The following is a 19222-nucleotide window of genomic DNA, read 5'->3' on the forward strand; positions in this document are numbered from 1 at the left end:
CACAGTAGTTGTGGCTCACAGGCTGTAAAGCGCAGGCTCAGTAGTTGTGGCGCACAGGCTTAGTTGCTCCCTGGCATGTAGGATCTTCTCAGACCAGGGCTCGAACCCGTGTCTCCTGCATTGGCAGACAGATTCTTAACCACTGTGCCACCAGGGAAGCCCACCATTTGGCCCTTTTGATAATACCAGGGTAAATGATTAGGGAGTTATTGAGAGGAACAGCTGAATAGCATTACCAAAAAGGCCTGAACCCAATTAGGTATTTGAAAATAATTTCAATAACTTTCAAGCTATTTAAATTTTTTCCCTCACCCATATGGTTCTACCTACAGCAAAACTTTTGAAAAGAATATTTTTCTTTAGAGGCACCAAGAATCATGGCCCTATAACCATGACAATAGGGCCCTAACTTGCATTTTTAATGTAGAGAATTAGCTTCATTTTTAATTTTATGCAGAAGTTCTGTAAAGCCTGTGTGCTTCAGCTGAACACAGGATGTGGGCACAGAACCCAGAATCACTGAGGCGCAGATGGGTCTCAGGTTTTGCTACCAGCAGTCCTGAGGTGCTTGTTTTTGTTGTTGTTTCCTTTTGTTTTTAGTCCTGAGCTTCTAAACCAGTTTTCCATTTACAGCAGCCAAGAAGATATGGGATTATCTGTGTAACTCATGCAAAAGTGTTTTTACCTCGAAGATCTGGCTTCTGTATTCACAGGGGTCCCTCCTCAGTAGGAGTGCTTAATAGACTCAAGCTCAAGCAGACTCAAGGACGCGGTGAAGGGCAAGCATCACCAGGTGGACAGTAGGGATCCATAAGCACCCTGCTGTGAAGCACTGAGAACTTGGCTGCTCAGTAATTGCCTCAAGATCCACCCAGGGATTTCCTATCCAATTTAATGGAGCAAAGCTTAGGGATTGAAGAGAACAGAACCTTACAAAATTCCTATTAAGGGTGTAGAAAACAGGGACCCTCTTTTTAAATATCTGCTCCCAAATAGCAATCCCAATAAACTGTACTCACAACCATGGATGGATAAAAAATGTACTTTAGTTCTCTTGCCCTTTCAAGGGTTTTCTTTCTCATGAGTTTGTGTTCTGACATTTCTACCAGGATGCAGTGGTTGGGGATGCTGGCCCTTTAACAGGGGAGCAGGGGAGGGGCTGGGAATCTTAAAGACAGGGGCAGTGAGCCTGCCTGGCCCAGGCCGCCATGGCTAAGCTAAGCAGAAAGAACAGCCACGGTCCTGGGGTGGGTGTCGCTACCCAGGCAGCTGTGAGCCCCCTCCCTGTGCACAGACCGAGGATGGTGGTGACTGTGTGGAAGTGCTTCTCCTCCAATTCCTAGCCCTGCTCCTCTTCTCTGTCCCTTTGCAGGACAGCTCCCTAGAGCTGGGCTAGTGAGGTCAGAGGGTGGAGGTTTAGGGCAGTCTGAGAGCCCAGGGTCCTCCTTCTTGAGATCTGGGTCAAAACTTTTCTGACAACCTTGCTGGGGGGGGGAGACCTTGGCTGTTTGGGTGCCACGCCATCCTTACCCAGGACAGGGTCTCTGGGTCTCTTCGTTTTCTCAGGTTTACCTTCCAGAGGCTGACAGTGCTCTCTTGCCAGAGGAAACAGCCATGGAGCAAGTCTGCCAGCCCAAAGAGATGAAATGCCTTCAAGGTAGTATTACCAAGTGGTCTGTGGTATCTGATAAAAGGCCCAGGAGTGCATCAGTTTGATGGTCTGGTTCAGTGGATAGACATGGGTTTGGATGTCCAGAATTGCTGGGAGTGATTCCCAGCGACATCATGACGGTGACTGAGATAACTTTTATGGGCCCTGTATTTTCCTCACCTCCAGAGAAAAATGATCAATACCGGCCTTGTATGGTTGTTGTGAGAATTCAGTGAACAGATAGATGTAAAATCCCTGGCCCACTGGGGTTAAATTGTCATGAGTCAGGGCAGCTGGAACTTGGTTGATTAAAGAGGCACAGAAAGGGCTGTTAGAGGGGGCGAGCAGGTGGAGAAGCCTGTGGTGGGACTAATGAGGCAATGGAAGAGGGGATGAAGGAAGTGAAAGTGATTGGCACCTGCCAGGTTCTGTTTGCTCTAGTGGGGATGGTTAGAGGCGCCCTGGGGTAGTGAGGCTGAGTTGAACTCCTAGAACAAGAGAAGATGTTTGAAGATGGTGCTGGAGATGGCTTGTGAACAGAAGTGCTACAGAGAAGCATCCTCTCTAGACCAGACCCTTCACAGCTGAACCCCTGTCTACTTCCTCCTCAGGCACCCACTTAAACCAAAGCCCAGGCAAGTCCTGTGACCCCTTGGCTCTTAAGGAAGCGCTGGTGTGTGCCTCCCAGTTGGAGGAAGAGGAACAAAATGAAGAAGAGAGGGAGGAGGAGCTGGACCCAGATTTAGCCCCTGACCTGGAGGAGGAGGAAGAGGAGGAGGAAGAAAATGATCTCGGGGATCCAGCTGTCCTCAGCGCTGTCCGTAACATCCAGGTACCATAGCAGGAAGACGTGGGGGAGGGTTGTCCTGAGCTGTCTGCATCTCACAGGCTGTTGCTACACATCTCTCTCCTCTTCTTCACCCCTTTCTAGGTGGGCTGACACTTTCTATTTCAGGCTTGAACCCCAGTAAAGACTGTCTCCTTCCTTCCCTCCTTCCTTCTGTCTCCTCCTTGGTTTCTGATGCTGCCCTCACCTGAATCCAGGTCCTAGCAGGGCTGTGCATCACCTAGAGATGCTGGCCCTGCTCCTGGTGGTGAAAGTGAGTCATCTTTGACCCTGGGCCCCTGTGTCTTTCCAGTCCCTCCCTGGTCTTTATTCCCTTGGATTCCCCCAGCAGGTGGAGAGACCCAAAGGAGTCCCATGTAGAAATGAAGTTACTCAGACCCTGCTTCAGCTTAACTCCTAAGATGCCAGTTTGGCTTCCCTTCAGTGGAAGGAGAGGGGTCCTGATCGTATTGACTCTGAAACTGAGGGAGAGCCAGGCTGCCACTGTCCTGGGTATTGGAAATGGTTGGTCCTGCTGCTCCCCTCCCCCCATTAACACAGGTGAATGTAGATGATGCCACAGGGGCTCACTCCAGCCTGGCGTTTCCTCCCTCTCATTCCAGAAGGGTCTTCTCAGCTCCCCTGGAATCAAGGCCCCTGGTGTGCTGGGGATGTCGCCTGCTTCCTTGCACTTTCTGTGGCAGGTGAGTCACTCCAGTCTCCCTCCTGTGAGAAATAGGCTGGGTGTTGAGAAGCAGGATGCCGCCTGTGCCTTATTTCCGTTATGTTCACTGTGCCCTTGACCTTGCTCTGGAGATGCAGCGCCCAAAGTGAAGTGTGGGTAGGAAGGGGGAAACGCCCCTTATGCGGGGTAGCTTGGTAAACAACAGAGGTGGTACTGGGACAACTGGCCTTCCTATGAAAAGGACAAACTATTCCATCTTACAGAATATAAGTAGCACTGAGCCTAGTGCTAGAAAGAGCATATGGTCTGGGGTAGAGCAATTGCCAGAAATCCAGCAGGGAGAAGAGAAGGGAATTGCAGACTGAGGAGGGCTTCAGAGGTGTCTGAAAAGAGCCAAGCATGGCCCCAATGGCTAAAGACAAGATCTGAGTGAACGCTCAGAGAGGAAAGGGCAGGGAGTTGACTCACACACAGTGGGGAAAGCACAGGCCTCCACATTGTCGGGGACCGTGGAGTTGCTCCCTAGGAGGCGACAAACCTGTTGGAAACAAGAACGGGATCCACAGTCTGGTGTCCTCACAACTGGCTCGAGGGGCCCCAAGATGGCAAAACGTTGAGTGAGGTTATTGAAGGAAAAGGCAGGTGAGACCATAGAGGCAGAAAGGCAGTCAACAGCAAAAGCAGGATTCTGTTGGTGGAGATGCCCTTCTCCCAGACCCTGAAATTCCTCTCCCAGACCCTGGACTACCTGGCACCACTTCCTTTCCGGCCTGCCTTTCCCAGCACCAGCACTGCAGCCCCGCACTTCGGACCTCGACTGCTCTCGCCAGACCCATCTGTCCTCTGCAGCCCGTCGACCTCGTGGCCCCTTAGGCTCAGGTACTGGTTCAGAGTGCCCAGTGTCCCAGGGTCCAGGACAGGCTGAGCTCTTCTCCAGAAGTCTCAGGAGGTAGTGGCTGAGGAGGCATGGCTGCCCTCTACACAGATAATACTTAGAGAAACTCACTAAGAGAAGGATGTGGTAGAGTGCAATTCCTTCCCCTCACAGGTAAGGAAATGGAGGCCCAGGGACTATCTGAGGTCAGCCAGCATAGCAGAACTGAGAGTAGGACTCAGAAGTCCTGACAACCAGGCCAAATGGTTTTATATTGTGTCAGGATTTCCTGTAGCCAAGTTTCAGGGAAAACCATATCCTGGAGGGGAGGTAAGCCCTGCTGAGCTAGGATAGTGAAGCTTCATGTGGCTGACACTTGGGCAGGGTCATAAGCAGGTAGGGTCCCTTAGATGTCTGGCTGAGGTTCCCAGAGGCTAAACAAATGGGGGCGGGGGGCTGAGAGCTTGCTCCCACCCAGCCCAACTTTCTTTCTACGTCTTCCCAGTCATCTGACCCAGCTCCACCCTCAGCACCAGCGGATCTTGAAGCAACAGCAGCAGCATGGTCGACCACCAAGGTAAAACCGAGAGGAGAAGCAGGATCAAGGGGGGCCCCCTGCATGCTGGGGTTTCCCTTGTGACAGGGCACCTCCCCCAAAGCCCCACCAGTTAAGCCTCTCACACCCCGGCCCAACTCTGCACTCTGCTGTGCTCCCCTGACATCCCGCTCTGAGCGCTCCACTCCTTGGGGGAGTTCTCTGCGGCAGGGGTGGGTAGGTCTAAAGGGACACTCCTCCTGGCTTGAAGTCCCCCAGCCAAGAAGCCTTGGTCTCAGCAGCCAGACCCCTATGCGAACCTCATGACCCGAAAAGAGAAGGACTGGGTGGTAAAAGTGCAGATGGTTCAGCTGCAGAGTGAGAACCCCCGCCTGGATGACTATTACTACCAGGTGAGCCCCAGGGGCTCTGCCCAGCCTCTGACCTTGGTGTCAAATGGGCCTGACTCCGTGGGTCCTCTGAGATTCTCCCTTCCCCTCACAGTGACCACGTCCCTTCAGGTGGGAGGAACGATTGCTAAAGGATGGGGGTCATATTTCTACACTTGACATCCAAACTCCTTCCCCTTCTCCTAAATTTCAGCCACATGGGATTAGTTATGATTCCCCAAACACACTCTGAGGTTTCTGTCTCTGTCCTTTGCCGAGAATTTCTCCTATTCAGTCGGTAAATGAGGACTCTTTCATCTTTGTACACTTTGGTTTCTCTCGGAAATGACTTGTTATAAACATTCATCTACTTTTTACTTTCTAAGATCTAGAACACAGGGAACTTTTATAAGTAATGGGATTCAATTTCTTGAACTGAACTGGCAGACTTTTGGACTCCTTTCTGTCTGATTCCTGTCTGCCCTTTGTCCATGAGTTTTGGGTTGTCTAAGTTGTATTTCAATTTCTCTTCACCCTCCATGAGACCCCTACTGAGGTTTCCACCTTTATCTCCTTCCTATGGACATTAATTTCTTCCTTTACTTCCCACCAGCTTCAAAACCCTCTGCCTTCTGCCAGGATTGCTTGAATGTGATCATCTTCCACTCTTGACTTTTAGACATTGCTCCTCAGTGAAGGAGCTGTATTTAAATCCTCATTTGTCTCTCAGTCAATGGCTTTATTTTATTTCTGGATTTCACAGTCTTCCTTAAGATATTAGAGCTGCTGCACAAATCCTCATAAGCGTAGAACTGGCCTAGAGGCCAACTGAAATAGTGTTCTCTCTGTACTTCAAGCTGCTGATTGTTCTTCGTACCATCAGATAACTCTGATTTTGGAGAGCACAGGTAGGATCATCAAATTAAAATGGGGAGGGGGAAGGATAGCGGTGTCCCATGTGTAACCTGGAATAAAGATTGCAGGAAGGTTGCAGACCCTGGGACACGTTTGCTTCCTGGCTCTCTGCTGCCTTGCTCTCTGCCTTTCTATCAGATCTGGTGGTGGTACTAGCTCTTCAAGTCCTTAGGATGGGACCCTAAAACAGGTGGCATGAGGCCTAGGGTGCTTTATGATGCATTATAGTGGCTACTATAAGGCCTTAAGGTGCCAGGAGCATTTCTGGAATGAATGCTGTAGGCAAGGGTATATTAAGAGGTTGCATTGCAGAGCCCTAACTCTAAGTTCAGCCAATGAGTATACATTTGACTAATCCATGGACTCTCAGGAATATTATCAGAAACTAGAGAAGAAGCAGGCAGATGAGGAGCTGCTTGGGCGAAGGAGCAGGTTTGAGTCCTTCAAGCTGGTCACGCCTTACATTCAGAAGGCGGAGGCTTATGAGTCAGGTAGGACCAGGGCTGACCTGCTGGGTTGGGGTGGACAGCCGGGTGGACACAGGTGGAAAGCAGAGGGGCACATGTCTGTCTGACTCCTTCCACGCAGTGGTTCGAATTGAGGGTTCCCTGGGCCAGGTAGCTGTATCAACGTGCTTTAGCCCTCGCCGAGCTATTGATGCTGTGCCCCATGGAACTCAAGAGCAGGTAGGAGCATTATCTTCCTACACCCTTTTTCTCTCCCCTGTTTTGAAGAAAGGTCTGGAACACTCTCATGCTTGAGTTCAGGTTGTGACCTAAGAATGAGGAACAAGAGTGATCGGACTTTGTGGTCTAGCCTTTCCAGATCACGTTCTAGCTCACCTAGGCTTGGGCTGCTGCTGTGGAGGTGTGGCTGACAGCCAGGGACTCTTTCTCTAGGAGACAGGAGCTGCAAGCAGTCAGAGGCTTCAGGTGTTGTACCGGATTGAGAAGGTGAGACATCAGCCTTAGCAGTGAATTCCTTACCTCCCTTGAGAACAGGATATACTCACATTGACCCCTTCTTCCTCTCTCCCCACCCTCACATTCCCAGCTGTTCCTTCAGCTACTAGAGATAGAGGAGGGCCAGAAGGATGGGCCCGCACAGCCCTGTGAGCAGCAGAGCAGCCAGCTTGAGAAGCTCTTCCAGGCCTTAAAGATCCAGGAACAGAATAATCTGGAGTGAGTGTGGGAGGGTCACACCTCAGCCCAGGAAGGGATGGCTCAGCAAAGACAGTGGCTTAGCTTCTGCCTCTCCTTTCTGGCCTGTGGCCCTTTGCTCTATGCAGATCCATGCAATGCTCTCCTATGTCACCTGTAGGGAGGCAGCGGATGGCTTCCTGCAGGTGCTCTCCGTGAGGAAGGGAAAAGCCCTAGTGGCCCGGCTGCTCCCCTTTCTGCCCCGAGATCGAACTGTCAGCCTTCTTCTGGCCATCACCCGCCATCTGCCCCTCCTTGTCAAGAGGGATGTGGCTGATCAGGTACTGTGGCATCGAGTGGAGGAGAGGACGGTTTTGTGGATGGGTTAGGAATGTTTATTCCTCCTCCTCTTCCCCTTCTTCCTCCACCTCTTCCTCCTTCAATCCCCTCCCCCAGAGAAGCCAGAGAAGGTGCTGGGCAGTGAGGAGTGTTGACCCTGCTACCCTCAGGTTGAGGGGGTTACAGAACAAACTACCACAGGAACAGCTGATCATCTTCAGGCAAATGAAGAAAGGAAGACCCACAGGCCTATGGTTACACAGGTGTGAATGTGCTCTGGAGGTTAAGAAGCTCAGGGCTCCCTGATAAGTGGTGAGCCCCATAGCTACTTTGCTTAGGGAAGGCATCCTAGACAAGTGGGTATTGAAGGACCAGTGTTATGGATGGAGACACCTGAGTGGTGATAGGCCTGGTAGGTCTGACCTGACCAGAAGGGGCCAGAGGCAGGTGAGCAAGGAAAGAGACCGGAGGTGAAGTTGTCGAGGAGTCAGAGAGAGGCCCTTACTGACCTTCTTGCAGGCCCTGCAAACGTTATTCGAACCTCTGGGCAAATGTATCAGCCACTTGACCTTCCATGAACTCCTCCAAGGACTTCAGGGACTCATGCTGCAACCACCTGGCTCCTCAGAGCGGCCAGTCACCGTGGTGCTGCAGAACCAGGTAACACGTGTGGGAGGCTTTTGTCTTTCCACAGGTGACTCCAGGTGCTATCTGGAATGGACCCAGGGTGGGGCTGCTTTTTTTTTTTTAACAAACTCCCTGATGGTGGTGCCGCTATCACCTCTAGATCAGAAGTCACCAAACATTTTTGATAGTGAATCCCTTTTACCAAAAAAATGCTGAACTATACCACGTGTGTGTTTATAAATCACGTACGTGGAACACTATACTTACCTTAGGTACATAATAAATACAAGATGAGACTCTAGATGTGAAAGATCTCATATCTTCTAATAACCTAGTGGATTACCTTGTGAACCCCTCTGAAGATCTTCGCCTAAAGGAATGCCTCTTAAAATGGGCTCCACAGCCTACCCGCGTCAGATTCCTGGGTCTGTTCCTGATCTACGGTCTCTGATTCTGGGGGTGGAGCCCACAAGTGTGCATTTAATCAACTCCCCAGAGGAATCTTTTGGAATATTCAGAGCAGTGGTTTCCTTGGAAAGGGCTCAGAGTTCTTGGCCAGCCAGTATAAAACTTAATGGGCTTATGGGTGTTGGACTCCATTTGTACCTGTGAACTTGCCCTTTTAGTTGGGAGATAGCAGAGCCAGGGAAGCACTGAATGCCTAGGGTAAACTCATTTTACTCTGGATATTTTATCACTTGCAGTTTGGAATATCTTTGCTCTATGCCCTGCTAAGTCATGGGGAACAGCTGATATCCCTGGATTCTTCCCTAGAGGAACCCAGCAGTGACCACACAGCTTGGTAAGATCATAAAAGCCTTGTAAATACTATTTCAGTACCCCTGGGATGTATAGGCTGAGCCAGATGAGATGTTTCCTGAGTGGTTTATTCAAGCACCAGGGAGGAGGTTGGACAGAGAAACAGAGGTGTAGCTGTTCTGCCCTTTTTTTTTTTCCTCTGTAGTGCCCTAGAGCATTGTCCCCCATGGAAGGCAGTGTAAGATAGACTCTAAAGCTTGTCCCTTTAATTACTCACAGACCTAGGTGTGAATTCTGCTTCTGTCACTTATCAGGAACATAACATTGGGGCACATTATTTTACTTTCCTTAGCCTGTTTCCTCATCTATAAACTAGGGATTTAAGGATAAGGGTACTAACCAGTTAGAGATCTAAAGATTAAATGAGATGGAAGATATGTAAAGCACTAAACGTTGCCTGGCACATACCAAATGTGCACATGTTCTCTCTTAGTTGCTGGAGGTACAGAGGGTGATAGTGGTGGTAGAAAGATAATAAAAAACCCGGACCCTGAGCCTATTTCCTGCATGCATACAAAGATGCTGATGTATTACTTCTCTGCCCTCCAGGACAGACATGGTAGTTCTCACTGCCTGGGAGATAGCTCAAATGCCCACAGCCTCTCTGGCAGAACCCCTGGCCTTCCCCAGCAACCTTCTTCCTCTGTTCTGTCACCATGTGGACAAACAATTGGTACAGCAGCTGGAGGCTAGGATGGAGTGACTGTGGAAACAAGGTAATAGCCCCCTGTTCAAGCCCAGACTAGGTTCTGTCACTTCTCTACTACATTTATTTGTTTATTTATTTACTTACTTACTTATTTATGGCTGTGTTGGGTCTTCGTTTCTGTGCAAGGGCTTTCTCTAGTTGCGGCGAGCAGGGGCCACTCTTCATCGCGGTACGCGGGCCTCTCAGTGTCGCGGCCTCTCTTGTTGCGGAGCACAGGCTCCAGAGGCGCAGGCTGAGTAGTTGTGGCTCACGGGCCTAGTTGTTCCGCGGCATGTGGGATCTTCCCAGACCAGGGCTCGAACCCATGTCCCCTGCATTGGCAGGCAGATTCTCAACCATTGCGCCACCAGGGAAGCCCTCTACTACTTTTAAACCAAGAGTATGGAAGATAACTTGCTTTTAGAAGTATTTCTAAACATTGGTACTTACTGAGTAACCAGTCTGCTCCAAGTTAGGGTCGTGGGGCCTGTTTCTTCAGCCAAACCTTTCCATTTATTCCCAGGAACTTTGATTATTTATCATGCTAAGCTATCTGAGAGTAAGAACTAGTTTAAGAAGATGAACTTTTCATTAAAGAAGTATTTGAGGGACAACTCAAATGTAAATAAGATGTAAACACACAAACAACATGTCGGTCATCTCTCAGAACTTACCATCTGCTGGAAAGAGACATATTAATCACATCACACAATATTTTAAAGGGAAGTTGTTTGGAGTTAACACCTCTTCTCTTTGTAGGTTTGCCTTGATCTACTGATCAGGTTGTTCCGGAATACGTATATGTGGGAAGAGTTTAATGATCAGACATTAGTTGTGTATGGGTTTTGCCTAAAGCGATCCAGAGAGTCTGAAGACAGTTGTATGCCTTGATATATTGGTGAACCCTGCCCAAAACCTTTTCTTATGCTTCAAAAACCATGAACTATGTGCCTAAAAAGGCATGGCAAAATGAGGTATAATTAAAAAGATAATAGAATGAAGTGTGGCAGTTTGTTTGTAAGTTAAGAAAATGGCTTTCATTGTACCTCCTATGTGTGAAGCTTCAAGTGTCCTTAATGTAAGGGACAAGCCCTTGTTATGTCTAACAATAGACTGACCTTGGAAACTGTTCCACTGTTGCCATTTTTTATAAGTAGTCCTAGCTGAGCTAAGAGCATTTTATATAAATATCTCCTTTGAGATATGGGATGTTTGGTTTACTTTGACAAACAAGGTCATGCACTCATCAAAAAACACAAGAGTCCCTTTTATGAACCAGGTACCATTTTAGGTGGTTGAGAAACAGTGGTGACCAAGGAAAAGCCCCTGCTCTTCTGAAGCTTACATTCTGATTGGACAGGGACTGACAGAAGACATCAAATGGTGATAAATACCATGGTGAAAACAAAATTGGGGGATGAGTGACTGGAGTGGAATGGAAGGCCTGTCAGTAGAGGTTACAATTAATCTGGAATCAATGACATGTATTCCATGCAGAGGCACTAGTGAGTACAAAGCCCCCAAAGTGAGAATGAACTTGGTGTGTTTCAGGAAAAGAAAGAAGGACAGTGTGGCTGAAGTATACAGGTAAGGGGGGGAGGGTGATAAGGTAGGAGAGAGGTAAGCAGAGTACACATCTGTAAGCCACGATTATTTTTTAAAGTCTGGATTTTTAACTGCTGGGAAGTCAGAATTTTAAACAACGAAGTGACATGACGTGATTTTGTTTTGGGAAGATCACTCTGACTGCTGATTGTTAGGGGAACAGGATAGAAAGCAGAGAAAAAAATGTTCAGAAGTTTTTTTTTCCAAAGCTGGGGCAAGAATTGAAGAGCTTTAGGGACAGAAAGAGAAGAAGTTTGGAAAAGGTTTTGGAGTTGACAGACATTGCTGATGGGCTGGATAAGGGTGGTGGTGAAGAATCCAGGATGACTCCCAGGCAGAGTGAATGGTGGGTGCCCTAGACTAATGTGGGGAAAACATGAGGAAAAATGCGTTGGGAAGGGTTATAATCAACATTTTAGACACTTTAATATGTTCTGCTAGAAATCCAAGTAGATACATCAAGTAGGTAAAGAGCAGTCTGGAGGTGAAGGAAAAGGTCAGGGATAAAGACACAAAAGTGGGAGTATCAGCACACAGATGTATTACAAGTTAGGAGTGAGGAAGAGATGATGTAGAAAGAAAAGCCAACATAGGGGACTGAGGAGGAGTTATCTGAAAAAAATAGGTTGAAAATTACAGAAGTGGTACTACCAAAGTTGGAAAGAAAGTACTTTAAGAAAGGAGTGTGTGGGCTTCCCTGGTGGCTCAGTGGTTAAGAATCCACCTGCTCAAGGCAGGGGACCTGGGTTCGAGCTCTGGTCCAGGAAGATCCCACACGCAGCAGAGCAGCTAAGCCCATGGGCCACAACTACGGAGCCTGCGCTCTAGAGCCCGCAAGCCACAGCTACTGAGCCCGTGTGCCACAACTACTGAAGCCCGCACGCCTACAGCCGGTGCTCCACAGCAAGAGAAGCCACTGCAGTTAGAAGACCCGGCTCACCGCAACTAACGAAAGCCCACGCGCGGCAACAAAGACCCATGCAACCAAAAATTTATTTTTTAAAAAAGAGTGTGGAATGAGGAGACGTGACGGAGGTGGGAGGCACTGACTGCAGAAAGAGTCAATTTGGAATCTTCTGAAAGGGGAGCAGAGCAATTGGACAGTAGATAGTAATCTGTGTAGGTTAAGGAACGATTTTCTTTTAAAGAGTGATATTACAGCATGCCTGCATGATAATGAAAGCACTGCAATAAAGTGGCGGGGGCGGGGAAGGGAAGTCCTACAACAGGAGGAGGATGGGAATCAAAGCACAGACAAAGGAGGTGACCTTTGATAGCTGTGTGACCCCATCTGATTGTGGAAAAGAATGTGTTAAGAAAGGCACTGCAGTCCTTTAGGAGACCATTCCAAAATGCGTACTCCCCACCTCTTCTCGCCCCGTCTGCTGCCGATCTTGGATTATACCTCTCAGAGGAAAGAGTAGTAGGAAACAGCAACTCTACCACTTCCACCCACCCTGTTCCCCTGGCTGTTACAATGGATATTATTTGATGTCAGCATCAAGTCAGCTCCCTCATCATGGATCGGTCAAATACCAAGGACGTTGCACCACTCAGGGCCTGTAAGCAAAAATAACAGCCCAATAAAAAACGAAGAGTGGCAGGCACAGGCCTCCAATAGATAGGAGGCAGCAAGGGTAAGAAAGCAAAGGGTAATGCCACAGAGTGAGAACAGCTGCTACAGCCACCTTAAGCCGCTAATGGAGGCCCTCAACTCTCAGCAAACAGTGGGCTCGAAACAAAGGCAGATGCGGCTTTGCTGGAGTGGGTGGTGCGGAGAACGTAACCGGGCAGTCTACGTCAGCGCATATCTCCCCGCGGGAGTCATCTGAGAGAGGGTCGGCTACACTGCGCACGCGCAGGACGCAGCGCGTCGCAGGGACCGGAAGGACCGGTGCGCGCGGGATGGCTGCAGACAAGGGGGCTGGAAGCGCTGAAGCTGTGGAGCGGGTTCTACCCGTGTTGTTGGTGCCGGTCCCCGCCGAGGCAACAGGGCGGCTGGGATCCCGGGCGCAGTTGCACAGGGAGCAGGAGGTTCTGGGGAGCCTGACGGCTGCAGGCAGCCTTCATGTGCTTCCCTTGGCGCCCGGCGGCCGGGGCGGGGGCGGCTGCCGCCTGGAAGGCCCTTTTCGGCAGTAAGTGCTGTGGCTGGGCCTGGCCTTGTGGAGGAGGTCCGCAGCCTTAGCTTGGCTGGCGCCTCTGCTCCCTTCCTACCTTGGAGGTAGCGGGAGAGGGATGACGGTGGAGGGCAACGCCTCAGAGGCAGGCCCGGTTCCTTCTCGGAACATTTTCCTCGGTTTGTCGCGTCCCTGCACCCATTCTTTCCCGTTCCGGGTTGGTGGAGACAGTATCCAGATCCTCTCCGGACGTGGACAACCTGTAATGAATCCCAGCTTGGACGCTTTTTAAATTCATTTAACACAGGTTGATTAATCGTCACTGTGCCGTGCCCCACGCCCATTTTCTTTAGTTAAATCTGTTAAAGACCAGCTGGGGGCATCATCTCTCATTTGAATCATCCTGTTACCTTTTACTTATCTCTGATACAAATAGCTGTTTCCTTCACATTTGGGCCTCCCCTCCCCTCCACCCCCCTTCAAGGACAGAGCCTGCGTTTTCTACTCACTCAACAAATACTTACGCGCTTTCTGTTCGTTACCTAGGAGCAGTGCCTAAAAGGTGTAATAAGACAGTTCTTACATGTGAGGTTGTATGGTTGGGAAGACAGAAAAGAAACAATTTCAATCATGTATTACTTTACACATATGTAACTCTTACAGCTTACATCATTAAGTTTGAGAGTGCCTTCCGACGCTTTGGACTCTTTAATAACAAAACATTTTAGAAATGTTAACGATTTTGAGTAGCCACAGAGGAGTTCTGGAATATCCAGGTCCTATAAAAGTGCCTCACAGTAGACATTCGTTTCTTCAGTCACTGAATGTTTTAACCTGTTTTATGTTTGTCGTCTTTATTCCTGATCTCTAGTTGCTAGGAAAAGGAATCCCTCCTTACCAAAAGTTAGTTGATTCAACAGTATTAAGTACCTATGAACATAGCCATATAAGGAAAGGAATGAGGCAGAGAGAGAACCTCACAAGATAGGCAAAACAGACATAAAATAATGGGGGCTTTTGTAAGCTATTGCATGAAATTAGTGGGGGAGGATCAAGAAGGACTACTTTTTAGTTTTTTTCGTTGAATTGAATTAATTCAGTTAAAATAATTAGTAGGGTAAAAATAAGGACAAGTTTATAGTGTACAGAATTTGCTTCCTCCTTTTCTCAAAGTATGTATGGTCCTTTGTATATTGTTGAAATCACTGTACATTTTGTATTATGTTCACTGAAAATTCTCTTTCCACGTGGCAGTATAGTCCCATGTGCTAATGATGTTACTGGTTTCACAGTATTCAGCCTTTTAAATATATCTTAATTTGTTTAACCTTTTCCATATTTGACATCAGATTTCAGTGTGAACAGTCAGGAGTTGGCTGTTTATGAAACATTATTCTAGGTATAAAGACAGAAATATAAAATGTCAGTGTTTTTTTCTAATAATAACATAGTAGCACCAAGTCCACTGTTTTTAGGTATAAAACTTACTACTTCTGTAGAAAAAAAGCTTTTTTTAAAAGATGAAACTTTATCAGCATGGTAACCTCGTCTCATTCCATTGCATTGTTTTCAGAATTGGGGCTCTTATTTTTCTCTTTTAATGTAACTTAATTTTATTATTTAATTTGAAGCTGTAGCATCATTAGCCTCTTTCCATCCTTGTTAATCATGTTGGTATGTTGACTTTACACTGCTTTAAATGTTCTATAACTGCACTTAAAATTGAAAATTTAGTTCCTCAGTTGCACTATCCACATTTCAAGTGCTCAGTAGCCACATGAGGTTGTTGGCTACTGTATTGGACTTTGCAGATGTGTAGAACACTTGCATCTCATGGAAAGTTTCGTTGGACAGAGCTATTGTATAATATGCCAGTTTAGAGTCTTCAAAGTCTATAAATGCAAATAATCACTTTCTTTTAAGTTATTGAAAGCATTTATGTTAGCCAAAACATATTTTGTTAATTGTGATATGTCTATTATAATATGTCTAGTATAAATAATAGACATATTTGGTTGTTGAAACATATCCTTGATCATGACAGTTCCTTTAAATATACCATCAGTCCAGATTTAGGATGAAGGAAAAAAGCAGCCACCATTTCTTGCTCTTTGCCCCCTTTTCACAAATGACTCCTATATTCTTGTGTTGCCCTGAAGGGGGCTGAGGGGAAAGAAGTGAGAAAGGGGAAGGAGATGGGGGAAGGGGCTGGAAGTTCTAGAGCAGTTTACATTCCCTTGGGTTGTATATAGACGTAATGCTATTAGGTGAACCAAAGAGTTGTTCTCTACTTCTTCTGTCGTACCTTCACCGTTGTGGGTATTATTATGGATATAGAATATAATAAATAGTCTAAACTTTTTCCTTAGGTTTGTATGGGAGGACTCTCATAACAGTGGGACACCAACAGACAAGCCCAGACTGCTTGCTCTTAGTGAAAATAATGAACTGCTCATCTGTGAATTTAATTTGAAAGATGGAAGATGTGATGCAACCATTTCATATAGCTATACTGAGGAGACATTGCAAAAGCTCGTTGAAGATCAAATTATCAGTAAGTATTTGCAGGTGGTCTTTTAGCATGTTTGAATTTGTGTATTACTATGTAATTTTATGTATTTCAGGAAAAGTTCTTATAGAGGTGAAGTCAGGGAGAGATATTTGCCCTGTCCAGTATAGTAGGCGCTAGCCACGTGAGGCTATAAGCCCTTAATGTGCTTAATATCAATTAATATGTCCTTTAAATGTCAAATATTGATACATTCCAGATTTGAAGACTTGGTACTAAAAAAGTAAAATATCTCACTAATAGTTTTTGTATTACATGTTGATAATGATATTTTAAATATGAGGTAAATAATAAATAATAAAATTAGTTTCACCTGTTTTCTTTTTTCAGTGCAGCTACTAGAAAATTTAAAATTACATGTGTGGCTCACTTTTGTGACTGACATTATATTTCTATTGGATAATGTGCTGATCTACACTGGTTACAGACCTGTTTGCTATGTCCCATCCTGAGGGCTGCAGGGAGCAGAAATCAAAGCCCTCAAGCTTCTATTTTTAAGGCAGTTACATTCTCGCTACCCTGATTATAAGGTTCCTTCTTTTCCTTTTAAAAAAAGAGTCTGTGATTGTTCTTATTTGGTCTCATGGGTAAGTAGGTTTTTTTGATCATCTTGTGTGTTGTCACACTCTGGCTGTAAACAGAAGGCACAGAGACGTTGTAGGCCATCTTTATTCAGTTCCTTACTTACCTTCCACTTGCTTAGGTGAGTTTGACCAATAATTGTCTGGAGTTGGACTAAGTTAAATGCTGATTCTTTTTTGTTTTACATGTTTGTGTTAACAGAATCAAATTTACCAGTTGTAAAATTGTGACCAGTGAGTTTGACGTAATATCCTTTTGTTTTATAGGTATTTCCTTATTATCTTTGAGAATTCTGTCATTTCACAGTAACACAGCATTATTGTTCATCAATGAATATATCATCCTGCACATTATATTTCCTGAAAGAGATGCTGAGATTAGGGTACTCAACTGTTTCACATTATCCTTGCCTGCACAGGCAGTGGACAGGATTATTGACACACAGCTCTGCAGAGGAATTCTTTTTGTTTTGAGTCGTTTAGGCTGGATCTGTATCCTTGTTGGTAAAGATGTTGATGTGTGGGGGAGGAGAATACCTTGAAAAATGAGCCTTCTTATAGGCTTTTAGTTTTAGGGACTGGGCTGTAGGTAAAAAGATTAATTTTTCAGTAAAACTTTCAGGGAAAAAGATCTTCATGAACTTAAAATACTCAACTACATTACTTTATATTCCATTCAAATATTTTTCAGTTTATAAATCATAATCATCCTGTCCAACTTATTTATGTTGTTTTAAAATTGTATATGTTCTGCATTACCCATTTATTTAAAATATACTTATTAAATATCTACTTTGTGCTTGTTCCAGGAGAGATTTAGATGACTGCTTATGATATGATACACACATTTTCATATATGAATATTACCTATCTCTTATCATCTCTGATGATGATTCCATCATATTAGGGAATCAAATGGTTTACATAACTGTTTGAAATTTGTTTTTGGAAAACTATCACAGATTTTTTGTCTTTAGCAGATTCATAGGTCACCAGCAAAATTATTTTGAAGATTATTTGAAGAACGACCCGTTATGTGTTTTTGGAACTTTCATTTTGCATTAAAGGAGTAATTTTTCTATTTTACATGTGTTAAAATTTATTTTGTAAAAAATGTTATAGAATATTGGATTAACTTCATTTTTGCTGCCAGGTTACAGAACTGAGCTGTCCAACGTGGTAGGCAGTAGGCATATGTGGCTGTTGAACACTTGAAATTTTTTGGCTAGTGTGACTGAGGAACTGAATTCTTAATTGTATTTAATTACTTTAGACTTAAAGTCTGATACTTGGTTCAGTTATTGGAGAACTTTTGAGTATGTTTGGAACAACTCAGGCTGTTCCAAGTTCTTAAATATAAATTTTTGAAGTCTAAATACAGACCAGATATTTCCAATGAAAATTTAATTGTCCAAATTGAGATGTGCTATAAGTATAAAATAACTAGGTTTGAACATTTATGTGAAAAAGATGTAAACTATCTCAATTTTTTTACATTGATTACATATAGAGATAATATTTTGGATATACTAGGTTAAATGAAATATATTCTTAAAATTAGGTTCACTGGTTTCTTTTTACTTTTTTAATAAGGCTGCTAGGAAATTTACAGTGACAAATGTGCCTCGCGTTCTTTCTTTTGGACAGCACTGTTGTAGAACACTAGTGGAAAATATTATTGTTGTCTCAGGGCCTGGCACAGAGTGGAGATTCAGCAAGTATTGTTGAGTGAACTCTCTATCAGGTTGTTTATTGGGTCCCCAACTTCATAGTCACCTGGTTAATATGATGGGATTTTTAGTGTCCATCTTCCTTCTATTATTATTCCTACAAGGTTGGAGCAGTGAAGTCTATAACTCTATTTCGTCCTGTGTTTTAAATGGTTAGGCATACTTAAGACTGACATTTTCTTTAACTCTAACTCAAAGACATTTTTGACACTGTGGATGGTAGACACGTAGCTCATGTGGATTTGGCACTCCCTCAAGAAGATACGTATAATGAGCAGCAACAAGAGCCAGCCAAGAGTTCTTCCTTTACTTCATTGAAAGTGTCTCAAGACCTAGATGTTGTAGTGATTGTCAGCTCCTCCAACACTGCAATTGCTCTTAACTTAAATTTGTATTTCAGGTATGTAGATTACTTCCTTCTCTGATTTCAGGTAAATAATTAGAGCCATAAGAGGTTAAAAATGTACTTGTTAGCTTCTTTTTTTTCTTTTAACCAGTTTTTTTCCTCCATTTGCTTGATCACGTTCTAGCTACTACCTAATGAGCTTGTTACTATATAAAAATATGTACAAGTGACCACTGGCTACCTTTTTATTTCTGGATACATATCCAAGTTTGATTTTGATTTATGTTTATTATTATATATGGCTTATATCATCATACATGAAAAGTAACCAAGCACAATTTTAAAAGCCCTTAGCTATTATACATTATCTACTCACTTCTTCTCAATACTAGAGTAGAAGAAAAATGGGATTTACCCTGTGTTAGAATTGTATCTTATGTGGGTTAGGGTCCTGGCTGCCTAGGGGATCACTTTTCACTTAAGGACTTTGACAAGATGTATTAACTGTGCTTTCTCCATTTTAGGATTTCCTCAGGTGTTTCCTTTTGAGGGCCCACACACTTCCTAAATATATTAGTGAAAATTGAGTATTTCTTTGCGTAGCTTTTTGATTGAGAAATTCTAATTGCTTCTGATTTTATAATGTTTGAAAGGAATATATGTGTGTATGTGAATGTGCATACACACACACACACACACCGCGCACCCTGTTTATTGAAACTTGCAAGTAGGGTAATCCACATTTATGACTTTCAGTATTAAGGGACATTTCAAACCATTAGGATTT

At 45.0% G+C, this 19222-nt stretch overlaps 2 protein-coding genes across 2 annotated transcripts in view; both read left to right on the plus strand.

The window, feature by feature from the left end:
- Window positions 1–1208: 1208 nt before the first annotated feature.
- On the plus strand, window positions 1209–9502 carry PATL2 (PAT1 homolog 2; the record flags this gene model as incomplete). Its single annotated transcript, XM_081228938.1, has 14 exons — window positions 1209–1247; window positions 1567–1657; window positions 2263–2483; window positions 3899–4041; window positions 4515–4613; window positions 4843–4984; window positions 6246–6366; window positions 6464–6561; window positions 6775–6828; window positions 6929–7056; window positions 7196–7355; window positions 7873–8013; window positions 8685–8782; window positions 9349–9502. The coding sequence occupies 14 exons, from the start codon at window positions 1209–1211 to the stop codon at window positions 9500–9502; spliced, it is 1689 nt and encodes a 562-aa protein (XP_081085064.1).
- A 3452-nt stretch (window positions 9503–12954) lies between these two features.
- The window catches only part of SPG11 (SPG11 vesicle trafficking associated, spatacsin), a 75512-nt gene continuing 69244 nt past the window's right edge, over window positions 12955–19222 (plus strand). Inside the window, exons 1-4 of the mRNA XM_081229614.1 lie at window positions 12955–13227; window positions 15579–15763; window positions 16627–16851; window positions 18288–18489. Of these exons, the coding sequence (XP_081085740.1) occupies window positions 12998–13227; window positions 15579–15763; window positions 16627–16851; window positions 18288–18489 (842 nt within the window). The 5' untranslated portion in view covers window positions 12955–12997. The remainder of the gene's footprint in view (window positions 13228–15578; window positions 15764–16626; window positions 16852–18287; window positions 18490–19222) is intronic.

Source organism: Mesoplodon bidens (assembly GCF_964165515.1).
Source record: "Mesoplodon bidens genome assembly, chromosome: 3".
Classification (NCBI taxonomy): Eukaryota; Metazoa; Chordata; class Mammalia; order Artiodactyla; family Ziphiidae; genus Mesoplodon; species Mesoplodon bidens.